Below are 18,841 nucleotides of genomic sequence, written 5' to 3' on the forward strand. Positions count from 1 at the left end.
TCAGTGTCCTTAGTGCTGACTGACCTCTACCAGCACAGAGTCAAACAAGTGACTCAGAGAAATCTCTTATCTCAGGAAACCTCATGCAAGCCATTTCCAACAACCTTCAACAAACTACTTTAAAGGAAAAGTTTGATAATATATAAAGTACCAGAATGTATTTTCAAGGCTGACACTGGTGTAGTTGTCCAAAATGTTAGGTCACAGCTGGTTTAAAAGGTTACTCTGTGTGTGACCAGTTCAAATGTTAATCACTTCAAAACCAAGCAAATATTTCATTTTCTCCAAGATTGTTTTTGCTACGTGTGAAACACATTTAATTTCAATCCACTTCCTACTGGTCAAGGGTTAATAATGTGAGATAAACTTCTCTTGTTGAATTCATAAATGTGAAAATTAAAAGGGCAGAAAAGCAGCTGTTTGATCACTTTAATTTACACAACTTTTGATGAATCAGTGCAACCGCGTTTGTGTTGCAACAGCTTAGTAATTATTTCAGTTTAGTTTAAACATATTTAAAACCACAGTCAACAAAATAAAGACTTTCTACATGCTTGCAGCAGCTACATTAAACAATTTTAGAAGCACATTTTCAGATAACAACAGAGAACCTGGGATAAAAAATACGGAAGAGGAAGGATGGACCACTGCTTTCAGCACTACTTCCAACTGAAATAAAATAAATTTCCCTGCTTTACCAACAGCAATTCACGGCTTTGTACAAGATGTGTGTGCCTCAGCCATCCATCTGGGAAAAAAATCAACTTCCATATCATTAGAGGAATATATGAAGCTAAAATATATTGCCATTTATGAGACACTGCAGAATCACCACGATGGAGTGATAAAAGCAAAGAGGAGCAGGGCTGAGCAAGGGGACAGACAGAAGCAGCTTGAAGTGCTGGTGCTAACACCTGTCCAATGGAAACCACCTCCATCTGTTACTCAGAACTGAAATTGACTTAAAAGAACAAGATACACACTTTACAAGTTAACTTTTGTACAGCCAAATGGGTATTTGCCATGATTTTTATTCCAATTGTAGGAAATTGCTAAGAAGAGTGAAGACAAGGTTTGAATTAAATCCAGTTCTTGAAAGAGGAACACTAATAATCTAATTGTAGGAATTGCCTGTAAATATTGGATTTTGAATGTATGGTCTGAAATGATTTCAGATTCTGTTATGGAAAATCCTCAGAATCCACACGAATACCATAGAGAAGGAAATAAGAATCTAACTGTACCTCCAATTTGGGTAAGCTGCCCTGGAGATGCAGAACGGAGACCCTGGCGTGGTCTGTTCCCACAGCTCTGAGCAGCTGGATGCTCCATAAAAATGGAATTTCCCATCAGGATTCTCTCCTGTGCTCTGGACAGCCTTGGCCTCTGACCTGCACTGAGCTCCCCAATGCTGCCATCAGAATCCTGCAGAGAACACCAAAACCAGAGCACATATAAAAACCCAGTGTAAGTCTTCCAAACCCAGGTACTGTTTTCTAATTACATTAACCCTGAAAGCTTTTATAAACTTAAGTTTATTCTATTTGCATTGGATGAAGAAAACAAGCCATGGAGATATCATCTGGGTTTGAAATGAAGATCTACATTTATCAGAAGGACAGAAAAGGAACACTTGCAGCCAAACATCATTTATTCTGTTAGTGGTATCTCTACATGATCAGAACCTAAGCTACATTTTTAGCACATGAAGCCTTTGATATTATAGATTTGGCCACTGTTGACTGCCTGACCTTGAAACTTTGGCAGCATCTAAAAGCTATTGACTCTCTGCACTGCATGTCAGATAAAAGCTTCAACTTTCAAGTAGGTTTGGAGGGCACTAAAAATAGGGATGGTTCCCTGGATCCTGACTTTTAAAGCTGCAGGTGAAACCCAGCTTGCTTCCATGTTAGAAAATAGGTGGAATACACACACACACACACACACATGTGCACAGTATCACTCTAAGGTCATACAGGGAACATCCAGGACAATTTTGATTCTCCTCTGAAGGACAAGGGACACCTTGCCAGAATCTGTGGGGAGTTTATGAATGCCTTGGATGGACAGGCTGAGTGGTCTGTGACTATGGGAAAGGGAAAAAGCAAAGCAGAGCTGCATTGGTAACTGGCAGTGCTGATGAGAAAATGGCACTGCAATTACAGGCAGACTTGGGAGTTAACACTGGAGAAAGCTTTTCACCAAGTCCAGCCACCAGAGCTCGTTAGCAAAATAAATAAAGAGAAAGGAACAGCCAAGGAAGTGAGTCAAGTTGGTAATTATTTAGACTAAACTGACCAAGACAGAAGGAAGAAACTGCATATGCATCAGTAGCATCACAAAAAAGCAGGATCTGCTGTAAATAAATGTGTTCACGAAACATTGCTGCAGCATTCAAAGTTCATTTCCTTCAAACATTCCTCCAGCTATGTCACTTAGAATGAACACCCAGTCCAAACTGCTATTTTCCAACACAGAAATAACTCAGATGTGTGATTAAAAAAAAATTGTGATGCAGATAATTTCGTTTTTCTGTGAGTCTCTTTTTTTTCTGCCAACTGAAAAGGAATTTTTGAGGTTTTGTTCCAAGATCAGTATCAACAGCATGTGCAAAGTACATGTAAACACTTGCTGAGTTGTTCTTCATAGCTCCCTAAAACACTCCTGTGGCTGTTAAATTCAGGGTATTTGTACTGTTGAGCATTCCACCTGTATTGCTGGAGTGACAGAAAATTCCCTGGCACTCCAGGGAATTTGACAGGACAAACCTGGGACATGGGGACAGTCACACACCTGGAAAACGAGGCACATATGATGTACAGTTTGTTTATAACCCTGAGACTTCAGTGTTTCTTAAGAGTTTGACACAAGAATGAAGCCAACAGAAGTGGGATCACTTGCAGCAGGGAATGAAGTGTATGAAGCTGTTCTTTAGCCAACAGGAAGGATAAATTTGGGATATTTTATCTACTTTTGAGTAGCAAAGAATCACTTCAAAACTACTGTACTGGAAAGCCAAGGACTGCAAGTTACCTCTGAGTGCTCTATTCTTTCTTGTACAAAAACAGGTGCTTGATTTAACTTGGTTAAAAGAGCCAGGACAGGATCCCTGTGATAGCCTTTACCCATTCTCCTCACCACCTGCCCTTCACTTGGAGGATCATAATCCTAGAACAAAGAAACAAACAAACAAAAAAAATCCACATAATCCATGCTCCAAAACTGGTTTTTGATGGGAATTTGAATAATTCTTACTTTAGTTCACAACTAAGCTTTTTTTAACAGTAAGTTTCCACACTGAAAAACTATGTCATGAAAATTCAAGCCTTTAAAAATAAGCAAACAGATGACACACTGTTTTCTTTTACCCACAGACATGCACATTCTTTATTTGATACAAAAGACTGCAACACTTAAAGAGGAATAAGGCCCTTCAGGCTTCCAAAGATCAGGGAAACAGTTAAATCCTCACACATCCTTTGCTAGCAACAACCTGGCTGCAGAGCTGCTCTCACCAGCAAGGAATTACCTTCCTCAACCAACATCCTGGATTGAGGATGGAGAAATACTAGAAGGAGGAGAAATACTAGAAGGAGCTCCAATCCAGCTGACAAAGAGAGGGAAGAACATCTCAGCAGGCCAATGCCCCTTTGATGAAGAGAACTTTAATTTAGGTTCATCTGTTATCAGAGTTTTAAGCCCAGAGTTCAGGGGAGAAGTGTGGCAGACAGAGGAGGCACCTAAAGATCTGCCAGTCCAGGGCAGTCTCACAACTGTGGTGGTTGTTTTTTGGGGGTTCTGTGCAGAGCTAGGAGCTGGGATTTGATCATTCTTGTGGGCCCCTTCCAGCTGAGGATGTTCTCTGATGCTGTGACTTGGCTGGAATCATGGATGTTCATGGTAAGCTCTGTACAGGGAGCTGTGCCCATGAATGTGCAGAAATCTGAAGGAAGGAAAGGCCAGGGGAAGAGGACTCCTGCTCCAGAACATTCAACTTGCCTTGTGGAGCTTGGAAGGGACCTCTGGAGGTTGTCTAGCCCAACCCAGCTGCTCAAGGCAGCCCTTCCTTCAGTGTTTGGCCACTCTACAGTAAAAACATCTTCTGTATTTAAACCAAATTTCCTGAATTTCATCCTGTGTCCACTCCCTCTCATCTTTCACTGGCTCCTTCTTTGTTACTTCTTTCCACCACATATTTTTACATTGCTAAGGTCCCCCCAGAACTTTCTCTTCTCCATCACGTCTCCCTTAATTTATGTCACAGCTACATCTTTCCAAGAGGCTTTACACAAAGTCAGAGAGGGAAAGTCCAGGCATTTGAGGAATACCAAAAGAGAAAGGGAATGGAGAATATCTTAACTTGGGAGGCTTCCAGAACCATGGACTACAGCAGACATTGGATAAGAAACTATTCTGATGTTTTAAGCAGCTTTAACTAACTCCAGCCTCAGCTAACCCACTTTAATAATTTAATCATGCAAGCAATTAAAAGATGGCTCAAAGCTGCAACAGCTCAGAGCATAGCAATGTTCTGTTCTGTTTAAGATGCCTTAAAACTAGAAACAATAAAGAAATGAAAGTGCATAATAGCTATCTCTCACCTACAGAAGTATATGAATTATCCAACTTTTTAAAAACATAAATTAGTTTGTATAATGTGGTTTGTTTTTCCTTTGGTGTTCTGAAATTCTAACACTCTTTGTGAGTATGCAGTTTAAAAGTGTGAATTATAAAAGTTGGTGAATGAAAATGTTTAAAGCCCATCCAATTCAGCAGGATGCCCAAGGTGGAACCCACATTATCTCTGATTCTTTATGAAAGAGCTCCTTACCATTTCATTGGCATCTTGGAGAGTACTGGATAAGCTCTCAGCCAGGTTTGGAAGAGATATTCCTCCTTCTGCTAAGGCTGAAAAATATTTTATGTTACAACTATTAAAAACATTCAAGTTACATGACAGAAAAACCCAAGCCATATTCTTTAAGTGCAACACTGTGCTTTAGTAAATTTGGAAATTCCTGCTGCTGCATGCCTATTATAAAGACATATTTTCATATTTCTTTTCCTATTTCTTACACTTTCACAATAACAACTCAGTACCACATGCTACTTAAGCAAGACAAGTCCCAATCCTTTTCTAAGTTGATCTGATGACAAAAGAGCAGATTGAATATTTTTTTTCTTTCATAAACAGCAGCATTTTGTTCAGTGATGGGAAAAAGAACAACAAGGCCTTGGAAGTTGATGCTTGCAGCTTTACGAGAATAAGAAATAACTCCAATTCTGATTTCCACAGTTGGTTACCTGCTGCAGGCAGTGGATGTCCATAGGGGAAGAGCACCTCCCCTTCTGAGAGGGGTCTGTCCGTGGTCTCAGTGCCCGTGGGGGTGAGGCTGCTCTCCTGGCTGGACACCCCAGAGCTCACCGTGGGCACAGGTGATGGCACCTGGGCAGGGCAGGGCAGAGCCTCCAAGGGCCTCCCTGGCAGCTGCTGAGGTGGGAAAACCAAGGCCTCTGGTTCCTCATCATTGGCCACTGACATCTCCCTGGCAGGACAGAACGTGCACTGTGAATACACCGGGACACACTCAGCAGTGCAGAACAACATCTTAATTCAGTGCTGAAAAGAACTAATTCTAGTTATTTACTAAAAGAACTAATTCTGAAAAGAAACTAATTTTGAACTATTTTTTCCAATGTGAGAGCACAGCATTTTACAGAACAGTTCAAGAGTTAACATGGTTAAATGATGTTACCTGTGAGTTTCTGGTTCTAACTAGAAATTACCATGTGTATTCCCAAGGAGGTAACACAAGAATTTAAATGCTAATAATACAATATTTCATTTTCACTCTCTGTGTTACTGGCAGGTGTAACAATACAAGTTTACTAAGCACGGTGTTCAGCAGGGCAATGAATAAGGGCTCATAAACCCTGAGAAAGGCCCTGATTTCATATTTTTCTCTAAACTGCCCTTCAAGCAATTAAAAAAAATGAAAACCCAATCCTGCCTTATCTCAAATGCCTCCTAATGTATACATTAAGCATGTCTTTCTGACTTTTGGAGCATATCTGTAGAAAGAATATACATATTTCAGTTTTTAAGCAATGAGAAAATTGTGCAGCCTGTTGAACTCACACAGTCTCAGGACAGAATGGCTCTTCAGGGACAGGACTGGGGTTCTCTTCTTCCAGAGGAAGTTCTGCACCATCCCACGGGTTTGGAAGCTTTGGACTTTCCCTTTTTTCAGCCTGGGAGCCCCATTCTGAGACAGGAGGGCTCGGTGTGGCTACAGGGGGAGGTGTGGTGTCAGGGGTGGCCACAGGAGTGACCACAGGGGTGACAACACAGCCTGTGGCAGCTGCACTCTCAACTCCTGCACATGGGAAGCCAAATTTCAGATCAGAAAGGAAAACAGGAAGTGTATATCAGACAGAGAGAGTCAGTTCTACCAAGCACTTGCAGTTTTTGTGATAGCTTTTGATAGTTATGAAGACTAGATTAAGAATTGCTTCTTTTAAGTACAGTGCTGGCACCTGAAGAACTTAGAATAAAACCTCAATTTCTTCCTCAAGGGAGACTGCTCTGCATTTTAAAAATCAAGCAGCTTTACTTGAAGAGTGTACATTTGATTAAATTAACATTACAAGCACAGGAAGGAGCAAAAGACAGCTATTTTTCTGATGTGAGAAATTGTGGAGGGGTTGGGAGGGGTGGAAATCACACAGACCATAGAAATGTGCATTAATTTTCAAAATAGAACTGTTACCAAATAAAAGATGTTTGCTTTCTATATAAATTAGCCCATAAATTTTTGTAGAACATGAGTTTCCACTTGAATTATAGCCTCAAGAATATTTATCTTGAGAGATAACATTTCTTTGAAGAAGAAAATTAAAGGCAGTAGATTAAAGCATATTTGCTACTTCTAAACTTCAATTATTATTTTCAATACCTGTTTCTTTAATTTTTTCATGTCCATGAACATCCCCACTCATCTCTGGAGGAGATGGAGATGAATCTGGAGTTTTGACCTCAGGCAGTTCTTTTTCTGGAGGTGGTGTTGGTGGTGGTGTGGCCTGGGGTGTTGGCACTGGAGTAGGCAGAGGAGCCTCCTGAGGGGAAGAAAAATCATAACCACAGTTATGATCTCAGTGCAGAATTCCTGCCTTCCCAGGAGCCCCAGAGAGAGCTGAGGAAGAGAGGGAAAGGCAGCTTATCACACAACAGGAACAGCTGCTGCTTCCATGGATCGAACTCCTCCAGGAAGCTGCACCAGGACAAAATTAATTAAAGCCAGTGAATTAAGCATTAAAATGATTAAATTGGGAAATCATTACGTATAGAACACAACAGACTGTTTCAGTCAGAACTACAATCATCATCCAGTCCTACTGCCTGACCAATTCAGGGCTGACCAAAAGCTGGAATTTGTTGCTAAAGGCATTGTCCAAATGCCTCTGAAATACTGACAGGTTTGGGATACCAACTGGTAGAACCCTGGATGCTGAGAATTTTAAACCTCCTGTGCTAAAAGGCACAGACCCACAAGAGAATACTTTATTTGACCTGAGGCCATGGAGAAAGCTTCCAAAATTGATTGATAGCACTGGGATTATGGGTGTGGAGTTGGAATAAAAGTTTGAAATATCACATGGTGGAAAACTCAGAGTTTAAAGTTTTAGAATATAGAAATAGATAAAAAGCAATATAGAAGTTTTAAGGCAGTGGCTAGTTGTTCTTCTTCACCCTCTTCTTCATGGGTTTGGGTGGTATTTTGTAATTAGTTAGAAAAGTCCACACTGCAGACTTCAGGTGATTAGTTATTGAGGTAAAGGTGAAAATAATTTAGGTGTAATTTCTTAATTAGATAGTTTAACCTTGAAAGACGTAGTAAAAAAAAGATAGTTAGCCATTTTGTAGCTTGTTAGTAGAATGCTGCAGAACTCACGAGTTGTAAAGCTGTGATAGAAATAAGAAATAATACACATTTGAGTCTGAGCACAAAATATCGTCTCAAGTGCTTTTAATCCCAGCCTTAACAGAGGCAAAAAACCCCAAAAAACAACATTTAATGGTACCAACCATCCCTCCAGGAAGCCTGTCCCATGTTTAACCATCCCCTTGGTAAAGAAATGCTTCCTAATGTCCAGTCTAAATTTGAATTCCATTATTATATGGATTTTAATAAAGCATTTGAGACAATGTTAAGCAAGAAAGTATTTCACAACATGGATAAAACTGAGTCAGAATGATGATTTTATGGTAAGAAGAACCAGCTAGAAGATCACAAACAAAGCAATAACCAAAGCAATAACAGCAAAGCACTAAAAGAAGCACAAAGAGCATTGGGATGTTCTTTAAAAAGATGACAGCAATTGACATAAATCTGACAAGAAAATATGATGGCTGTTGTTTGGCCTGCTGTGGAGGAATATGCTGGACCTTTGCAGGTTTCTTCCAGCCTTATTTTATGACATTTCATAAATAAAACAAGGCTGTGAGGCTATAGGAAGACTTCCAGGCTAGTTTATGAAGGGGATGTCTTAGGCTGATGATTTTTATTAAAATTTCTCATGGGATGTGGAACCTGCAGGAACATTTGGCAGCTCACACCCAACTGTGTGACATCCTGAACACCAAAGAAGTCAGTAACAGCTGAAATCCAGTTCTAGATAGGAAAATTCACAGTGGGAAGGGAGAAAACAAGAATGCATAAACTACTATTTTATTCAAGAACTTCTGCTATGAGTGAGTACAAATAGAAAAAGAAGAATTCAAAAACTTTGCTAGCTATCCTTCAACTTGTGCTATCATGCTAAAAAATGTGGAAAGACTTTAAAAAACATAATTAGCTACCTAGGATTCCAACAAAGGCAGGAGAGAATCACTACTACAGCTCAGGGCATTGAGGAAACCCCATCTTGGAGACCACATTATTATTAAAAATGTCAATTAGCATTTTAGTATTACCTGTACTTGAAACCAATCGAAACTGGAAAACATCAAAGTGCTGCCCAACAGCAAGAGTCAAAAAAAAATAAAAATGGATGATTGCTTTCTTTAGGCTAATCAAAAAAAAAGGCCAAAGAGGAGAAAATTCATCTCTTCAAATGCACAAATATATATAGCAAGGACAATCCAACCACTTCAGCTAAAGGATATCTCAGTTTAAGCTGATAAAGAAACAAAAGGGAGATCAGTAAATGTAGAATGGATAACAGAAGAGGCTTCTGAGCATCAGAAGAACAAGCTGAGAGGAACATCAGGCCCTCCTCAATCTGTAATGGAGTGGAAGAGATGCTGGGGGGCTGAGGTTGAGCCCTAGCAGTGAAATCTTGACTTCTGCCTATAGAATCACCTCTTAGTCCCTTGCAGCAGGCAGGAGGAGATGTTTCAGGCTCACTGCACTGCAGCAGAACAGAGTGACTGATCCCACTTCCAACAAGCCTTCCATAGCTGGATTTCTAAGCACAGCAATTTCCACAAGCATCCCCAAGACTTTACACAACACCAGATTGCAGCACAGTCATGTTGTTATCAAAGTAAGAGCCAGCTGTCATTTGATTATCAAAGGGAACACAGGAAATTATCCTGTATTACAGGAAGCTCTACTCATCAATTAAGTGTTTATTCAAAACTACTGAAGTCAAAACTCAGAAAGAATTAATAGCCATTTTAACAAATCTTAAAGAATGGCTGCAAGCCCATACGACCAAAAATAATATTGCTCTCAGCTTCCATTCCTTATTACATGAGAAAATTAATTTTTTCATCTCTCATTTGTTTGCAAGAAAGCAGAATGACTATTTTTGGTTGAAAATAACCCGAGCTATCTTTCAACAATGTGAAATTAAGTACCAAGTCCATCAGAACTTCAATAGAAAAGCTTGAATAAAACAGACTCTTACCATCACTGAGGTGGTGCTGGGAGGAGGAGGAGGAGGATCAGGAACTGCTCTCTGAGCCTGGCTGTCACCCAGCATGGTTGCAATGGTTTCACTGAGAGCTTCCTTTACAAAATGATTTATCATTTCTGAGTCCACAGGGACACCAGCATTGACAAAGAGCTGGAATCCTCCACCACCTGCAACTTCAACTGAAAATGAAGGAATGTGAAGCACACAGCCAGGTCTCACTGCCTAAAATCCATGTACTGCATTGCAGCCATTCACTTTCTATGGAATTTTAAACAGTCCTTTGCAAAAAGTGATTTTTTTTTAACCTTCCAGATAAACAACAGTAGAGAAACAAATCAGGAGCATAAAAGAAGGCAACAGCAAAGGGCAGTGACATCACAGGAGAAATGCTTTTCTCTCCATTCTCACACATTCATAAGAGAAGTAATTTTTGACATATCTATTAAAAAAAAGAAAGGCAAAAAAACATTACAGGCTCAGCAAAATGCCAAATGTGATTTAGGTGGCCAATAACAGCAGGTGATTTGTACAGTGCTGCTGTTCTAAGTCTTCTTTTTATTTTAGATCATTTCTTTCAATGGCCTTGTGGCACTGGCTCTGTCTCCACATAAATTCAGGTGTGCACTGCAGCTTTTCACAGTTTCACTGGTCGAGGATTATCCACCTTCAGGCTGAGGCAACAGCCACCTACACAGCTTGTTAAAATTAGCCAAAAATTGAGCTAATCCGTCTGCAGAGAACAATAATTCCTACTTACCAATGCCAGGGGTTACAACCTCACTGTCTTCACTCTTTATGGAGCTGCTAATGCTGGGCACTGTTTCTGCCTGAGCTGGGCACATCTCACTGATAATTTTTGCCATTATTTCTTGTTCCACCCTGGCAGAATAAAACCTATTTAAGTATCAGCAAACACCAAGACACCCAAAAGCACACAAAAGAACATTCTTGGCATAAAGGAAAGGCAGCTGAAAGGAAAATGGATAAGGGAATGGAGGTGAGAAAAAAGGGGAAGGTTAATTAGGGAATCATTCCTTCTTCCAGATATATTCTTTGCCACTTTGTTAAATTGCAACTCACCAATTTACCAACTTGTTCTCTATAGTTTCTCTCTTTTGAATCAGTTCATCCAAAATATCAGCAGGCTGCTGAGGAGCAGAAGCCACTGGAGGAAACAAAGGACCATTGTGCTGTGGCGAGGCAACTTTAAACTGGCCATTAAGCTCCAGAACAGGCTCAAGGAATTCTGGAATTTCATCCTTCTCCTCTTCCTGATCCTAATAAATAAGCAGTAAATTAAGTTACGGTACATTTCTGGAAGGCAATGTCATTGAGGGAGCTGTCAGGTTTTTTTCTTTAAGAAACATTTGTGGATGTACGACAGCCCACAAACCACATTCTCCCTCCTCAGTGTGTTGTAGTTAATTGATACAACCCTAAGCTTAGCAAATCATAAATCTGTAGAGGTATAAAGCCATAGGAACTGCTCAGTAAAACATGATTTGGCTCATATTTCCTGCCTGTGCAGCACAGGGCAGGGAGCCAGTGGCAATGCTAATACTTGAAAAATTTACTTGGGACCTACGTCAGGTTTCTTTAATGTCCCACCAGAAATGTTCCTCCTCTAAACAAAAAAACTTCAGGAAACATTCTACAGTTACTTGTTAGGTTAGGGGTTTTTGTTTGTTTGGCTTGGGTTTTGGTGTTCTGGTTGTTTTTCTTAAAATAAATCAAACTTGTTCTTTAAAGACAGTCTGAAAAGACAAATTCACAAAAGTTAATCAGCATGTAGTCAATCAAAACTCTAATGAACTTGCCAGCACTAAAAACTAGAAAATAGTTTACAGAAATGTCACACGTGTGTTTACACTTCCATTAACTTCAGCTGCTGAAAGGTAGAAGGTATTTCTGGGCAATAATTCAGACACTCCTCACAAATGTCTTGATTTTAATGTTAAAGTTCTATTCTAAAAAGTTAGAGAAATGACTTGGTGAGTTAAAATATTTGGTTTTTCCCAAAGATGCCTCCCTCCTTTTCCCCTGGAGCACAAACACAGCACCAAGTCCCAAAAAGCAGCCACTAAGCCATCATGCAGTAATGCCTCCTGATGAATGAGAACCTGCAACCTCCACTTCTAATATTAAAAACAAATGTCTCTAATAGTAATATGACTCTCTAGGAAGAAAATCTGGCATGCCAAATGAAAGAGATGAGGAGCTGAGCCCTGATTTACCAGTGACAAATATGTGATGGTGCATAAAAGCTCACTGGAAATCCATATTTACTAAGATTAGTCTCCAACACAGTGAAAGGAGAAAAAAAAGTCTCCTTTTCCCTTATATAAATTAAACTTACTTTCAACCCATAAAATGAGAAGATCCCATGCTATATATTATCTATGAAAAAAAAGAAAAAAGTGAAAAAGTGAAAAGAAAAAAGCTAAAAGAAAAAGAACAGAGAATGGGGGGAGGGAGGGAAGTAACATTTTCCTGTCTCCTTCCCCACCCCAGCATTAACACTTCTGCCTTAACACATTCTAAAACTGCAGAGTCAGAGAGGTCCCTGATGGGTATTACACAAAGAACTGCTGGGTCTTTCTGGATCTTTAAATAGTGATAATCTTCAAAGCAGGGAGAAAAGCAGAATATGTGTATTTGGGTGATAAACAAAGATCTTTAAACCATTCAAGGCACAGAAAAGAGCAGAGAAGTTAAGTCAGAAGGCCCTGGGTGCCCTGCAAGCTGCTCAGCAGTTCACGCTGTTGGGATATGTGCACTGAGAACAGTAATTCACTCTGACAGCAAATGTAAAGATGTCTTTGTCCAGCATTTCATAATGTATTTTCCTCTGCCTGCATTACTCCATAAATTTTCTTTGATGTTGCCTATTTAATACCTCTGAAAGTATGCAAAATACAAACATCTGGATTAAATAAAGCAAGTACATACAATACATCTTACATCTATTTAGTAACTCTGACAAACTTTTGCAGCTCTACTGCATTTCTAAAATATTTTATACTTTATAGAGCACAAATCCATATTAATGCACAAAATCATATTCATTTGGGGGTGATATATTATCTCTGCTGAAATAAAAAAATAATGTAATAGTCAGTATTTAATTATACAGATTGAACTTGAACATATATCAACTTGTAGACCAATCTTGAATACTCTGCACTCAATTCTGCATTTTGCTTCCCTGGGGACTGCTGAAAATATTTATCACAACCCCCAATCAAAATATGGCATAAATTAGAAAGTCTTTTAGATATGATTGGAATATTAATCACTGTATTTTATTATAAAGTATCAAGCCAAAATTCTATTTCCCAAATTACATTCAGATAATTAAAAAAAAAAAAAGTTTGAAATTATTAGATGTTATAGATTAGTTTTTTTCCATCACCAAACATGTACATGCAGAGTCTTATTAAAGACTCCTGAAACTTAAGTCATGGATTTCTTCTTGAAGGATTTCTAAAGAAATTCTTAAAACCAAGGTCAGGCTGCATTGCAGGTGTCACCTGTGAGATTATGTCTGAAGAGTGAAGTGTAAAAATATCAATGTCCTCCCCAAGAGCATCAATGGCAAATGAGGGTTGAGGAAAATACATTTACATTTATAATACCTGAGCTCTGCAGGTTTCATATTTTGCTCTGGCATTCACACTGGAAGCAAAAATTCTGAGAAAAAAATCCCCTACCTTGCAATTAGGGCATATTCAGAGAGAGCAAAAAGTGCATTTAATCTGAAATCCCAGGGAGTTTGCTAAAGGAACTGCAGAGTGTGGCTGCTTGTAAGAATCTGAGAGCAGACTCAATAAATCTGAGAGTCAGTTGTGTGAGCTGAGCAAGTTTTCACTCTGAAACAATCCCAGAATGGTGTGGGTGGGAAAGGACCTCCGAGACCATTTTGTCCCAACCCCCTGCCACGGGCAGGGACACTTCCCCCAGAGCAGGCTGCCCCAAGCCTGTCCAACCTGGCCTGGAGCACTGCCAGGGAACACAAACACAGAAAAAGGAAACAGAAACAAACTAAAAAGGAAGATATTTCACACAAATACTTATCCTTCTCAGTCCTAACAGAATTAATCTTTCATAATAAAAGGGGAGTGGGGGGAAGACAATAAAAGCTATATTTTTTTGTATAGCATTTTATGCACATACTTTCATGAATCTGAAGACTCTTTTATAACAATAACTTTGCTTTCTTTTGATGTCTTAAATACCCCTGCCACTCCAGAGACCGATTTTGTGCTCCCCCATTGTGTTTGCCTTGCACATTTTTAAGAACATTGTCTGTGTGGTCATAGGCCAAACATATGTTTCACTTGGAATGTTTTTGTTATTGTGGTTAAAATATATCCCATTGCCAAAACTAAAAGATAAAAGCAATCCAGGGGAAAAAAAAAAAAGAAAAAAGAAAAGATGAGTAACTATTATTCACATAATAAAAATTTAACATTGCAGCATTTTTTGATAGTTCTTAAAATGATTTCTTTAAAGCTTTTTTTCTTGTGCTAACAGAAGAACAATGTTCACAGAGATTTAACTCCTCCCCTCCAGTAACATAAGGTAATTTTGAAACTATAAATGAATAAAGCATTTACACACTTTTGATAAACAAACCATCAAATTAGGGCTGTTTTAATGAACTGATAATGTTAAATGATTAACTCATTTTAAAAATAAATCTATCTGTAAGCACTAGGGTTAATATTTGATGTACACTCTAATCCTGGGATCAGGAACACATAGAAGAAGTAAAAAGAATAATTTATTGGGTAAATTTTGATTACACACAGTGAATTTTGTTCAGTAAAGTGAAATACAGGCCAGTTCACCAGCCTTGTGTTTCTCAGGACCCCCAGACAAGAGGTCAGCTAACCAAAGAAAGGATTTGCTACCTGAAAAAATTAAACTGTGAAAGAGAATCTCAAACAAACCTGTGTTTCCATAAACCAGAAACAACAACATTGTCAAGAATTTCTTCTTAAGATCTAATTCTAACCCTGCCCTCAGTGAGTTTGAAGCCATTCCCCTTGTCCTGCCACTCCAGGCCCCTGTCCCCAGTCCCTCTTCAGCTCTCCTAGAGCCCCTTTAGGTGCTCCAAGGTCTCCCTAGAACCTTCTCTTCTCCAGGATGAAGAACCCCAGCTCTCCAAGCCTGTCACTATATTCATTACATGCAGAGTTTTAAACTGGAAACTCTAAGTGCTATAATCACTGCTGATTTTAGAGAAATACTTGTATTTCTAGTGGATTCTAACATATCCAAATAAAAGCTAATTTTAGCTTTTTACTCTAATTTTTCAAAAGCTTCTCTACTCACCAACACACAGTAATTTCTAATATCCTCTGTAACACTGTAAGCAGTTCAGTATTGCTCACAAAGTGTACTTTAAAAGCTGCTAGGAAAGCAAAATAGTTTCTTTACACTGTGTTTCCAGTTTTGACAGAACAATATAAAACAAATATAAAAACAATAAAAGGAAAAGACACCTTTGCAATGGGATTACCTGTGTGACATCAGTAACATCAATGAAGTTAACTCCTGGAAGCTTTGTGTCTTCCTCCTCACTGTGTATTTCTTCCGGAGTCTTACAAAGACAGATTGCAGTTGTTAGGTATTTCATCTTGGGGGAGTGGAAATGCATTAGCAGGAAACCTTCATGACAAGAATCAACTAAATCACACCTTCCACTATCCCAGGTTGCTCCAAGCCCTGTCCAACCTGGCCTGGAACACTTCCAGGGATCCAGGGGCAGCCCCAGCTTCTCTGGGCACCCTGTGCCAGGGTCTCACCCTCCTCACTTCTTCCCAATAGCCAATCTAAACTTGCTCTCTGTCAGTTTGAAACCATTGCCCCTTGTCCTTACTGCTGTAAATAGTCTCTCTCTTTATTGTAGTGTCCCTTCAGGTACTGGAAGGCTGCAATGAGGTCACCCCAAAGCCTTCTCTTCTCCAGGATGAACAATCCCAATTCTCTCTGCCTTTCCTCATAGGAGAGGAGCTCCATCTCTCTCATCAACTTGCTGGGATGGGGTGATAGAATTTTAAATACAAATCACAATTTTAGTCCACAATCTCAGTCTGATTCAGTGAATACCTGGATCACAGGACTCTGCAGGACCTAACTCCTGAAGTCAGGAAAATGGAATGTACAAGAACCACACAAAAATAATCACCAAGCCTTCACACACACTGTCCTTATCACTCAGCACACAGCAGTTACATAGGGCTACACAAAAACCTTCCTTGCTGCTCAGATCAAGATTAAAAACACTTCTGAAAAGTTGCAGGGAAAGAGAATAGAGTGGCCACTGCAACACCACAGCTCCTGGGCTCAGTGCCCACACCACTGACCACTCCAGAGAGCCAAGCAGCAGAGGGAGGGATGAGGAACATCCTCAGAGCACTGAAGCCAGTAAAAACAAGACAGGCATGGGCCAACGGGGATTATAATTCTTTACAGGACACAGGAACACTGTTTTTCTTAGAGTTTTACCATGGTGATCACTTAATCTTGGCAGAAGAGCGTCTTTCTACAATTTTTCATTTTCTTAAACAAACACCTTGTACTATAAATTCTTTAGAGTAATTACTCCATTTTTTCCTAGAACTGTCTCATTTCTCTAACTGAAGAAAGACAGTGAGAACTTTGCAGCAATTTAACATATTTTCCTCTTGAGTAAGTTTGAATTCCCAGACAATCAGTACCTGTATTACAGCATTGACAGGAGGGAGCAGAGGCTCAGAGCTTGGAGGAACAGGACTTACAGTCCCACTGGCACTTGAAACACTGTCAATATCAACATTTGGTAACACCTAGGACAGAAAAAAGAAAGCATCAATACAAAAATCTATATATTAGCTTGGCTATTAGCATTGAACTTTTTAGATTTTCTTCCTCCACTTGCTTCTGAGCCACTAAAATTCAGGGCTCTCTTTTTCTCATGCCTGTATCTGATATCAGCTTGATTCTAAAAATCAAATTACTGTAATGTTAAAAACCAACACCAGAAATACCACCTCTTCTCTTGCAGTACCTGATTTCTCCTGTTCTCTAACTCCCTGACACTTTGTCTTGCATGGAACAGAAGGTGAGTGTATCTGTAATATTTGCCTATAATAGTTAGAGCAGAGGTGTGCTGGACCTGCAAGTAGTTTAGAAGATTAAAATATAGTTTGTAATCAATGCATGACCATTACAGCATTAAAATGTGCTGTATTTCTCTTAAGAACAAAGATTTCAATGCTTCATTCCTTTGGGAAAAGAAAAATCACTTCAAATATTTAAGAACTGGGTGAAGTAACAGCAAACTGCAGGTGGGTGGGATGAAATGACACAGCAAGGAACAAAGCACAGAACACCCTACCTGTGTTTAACTCTGAGTTCCATGAATCATTTGTGTCTGAAAGGTGTGTGGGGGAGTGGGTGCAGTCTCAACAATTGGAATCCAAAACAATGAACATGTAAGAAACATTCACTTCCTTGACAACAGACTCATGTAAAAAATGAAAACAAACCCCAACCCACAAGGTAAGGACTGCAAGGGTTGATTAATCAGGAGTGAAACCCTTGGGTTGACAATCATGCTTGAAACAGAAATCTTAAAGGCCAAAGCAATCATCCAAGAAAACTGACATTTATATTTATACTTCTTTTATTCCAAGTTTGTTCTGGCTCAAAAATGTCATTAAAAAAATAGAATGTGACACAGATTTTACAAATACCCTGCTTAGGTGGCTTAGGAAAGAAACAGTTTTCTATTTTGGCCAAATAATAAAGACAAGTGTTAAAATATGAATAAATATATTACTATGGTATGAGAACTGCTTGGTCCCTCCATTCCATATTTTTCTAATTCTTATTGGAGACCATCTACTGATGTCCAAATGTGTTACTGATGTATGAGGCTGCCTGTGGATAGCACTCATTAAAATCAACAAACAAACCATCACCACTCTTGACATGTACCTGCACAGAGAGCTGAGGTGGCTCCTTTTTCTCTGATCTCATCTCTATCACAGCTATATTTGGCTTTTTTACCTCCACTGGAGGCTTTGGTGGCACTGGAGGAAGGGAGGTTGTAACTGTGACAGGGTGTGGTTTATCTATGATTACTCCAGCAGGCTGCACTGATGTGTTGCTGCTTTGGGTTTGACCTAAAGACAGTTGAAAAACAATTAAAACTTCATATATCCATCTCCAAAGGCAGTAAATTAATAAATTAATTACAGTTATATTCTGTGCGTTTCAAGATTCTGTGTGCAATTACAGACCAATTAAAAAGCCCCCTAATAACATTGGCTAAACTACAGTAATTCACCAGCTAATCTTAAGCTTTCCCAGCAGAAATTGTCAACTCAACACTACCTGTTTTTAAAATTATCCACTTTTCTTGACTCTGGTGACATCTACTGCTCAAAACAAGAATTGTGTTTGCCATTCAAAAATGACAGACCATCACACCCAAAGTACTATTACATTTATTATAACAACCCACAAATTTTTATCTGAGACAGCATTTAAAAAAAAAAAATTACCTTATTTCAATGCCTATATAATACTAACCCTTCTCAAAACAAGCCCCTATATAAAGGTTCTATTGAAAGTCCAAAAATCCAGGAGTCATGACAAGGAATTTACTGTGCTTGGCACAGTCCCACTGAAATTGCTGGGCTGAAGTCATTGCAAAAGTTGAATCCAAGGGTGAGTGATTCAGTTCCTGCTTTGGATACCAAACTGAAAGCAGGAACACGAAGCCTAAAACCAAAATGAATCAAAACAGGTACAGCTAAACAAGTAATTGCTCTGTCAGGGTGTCACCAGACATCCAGCTCAAAGGATGAGGAAAACCACACTATTTTCAACTGGTCCCTCAGATTTCCTATGAGAAGGGCAGGTGCAA

General features: G+C 39.2%; 1 protein-coding gene across 8 annotated transcripts in view; it reads right to left on the minus strand.

Annotated features, from left to right (window-relative positions):
- KIAA0586 (KIAA0586 ortholog) overlaps positions 1-18,841 on the minus strand; it is a 107,060-nt gene that overhangs the window by 68,520 nt on the left and 19,699 nt on the right. For all 8 annotated transcript variants that reach the window (XR_005256983.1, XM_038136858.1, XM_038136859.1 and 5 more), the window contains exons 17-28: positions 17,908-18,095; positions 16,647-16,754; positions 15,446-15,526; positions 11,002-11,198; positions 10,679-10,800; positions 9,913-10,100; positions 6,957-7,116; positions 6,140-6,377; positions 5,305-5,546; positions 4,832-4,908; positions 3,034-3,168; positions 1,245-1,425 (exon numbers count right to left, since the gene is read on the minus strand). Coding sequence is in view for 7 of the 8 variants with exons in the window: in XM_038136858.1 (XP_037992786.1) it covers positions 1,245-1,425; positions 3,034-3,168; positions 4,832-4,908; positions 5,305-5,546; positions 6,140-6,377; positions 6,957-7,116; positions 9,913-10,100; positions 10,679-10,800; positions 11,002-11,198; positions 15,446-15,526; positions 16,647-16,754; positions 17,908-18,095 (1,917 nt within the window). In the remaining variant the exon portion in view is untranslated. The remainder of the gene's footprint in view (positions 1-1,244; positions 1,426-3,033; positions 3,169-4,831; positions 4,909-5,304; positions 5,547-6,139; positions 6,378-6,956; positions 7,117-9,912; positions 10,101-10,678; positions 10,801-11,001; positions 11,199-15,445; positions 15,527-16,646; positions 16,755-17,907; positions 18,096-18,841) is intronic.

This window comes from Motacilla alba, chromosome 5 (genome assembly GCF_015832195.1).
Source record: "Motacilla alba alba isolate MOTALB_02 chromosome 5, Motacilla_alba_V1.0_pri, whole genome shotgun sequence".
NCBI lineage: Eukaryota > Metazoa > Chordata > Aves > Passeriformes > Motacillidae > Motacilla > Motacilla alba.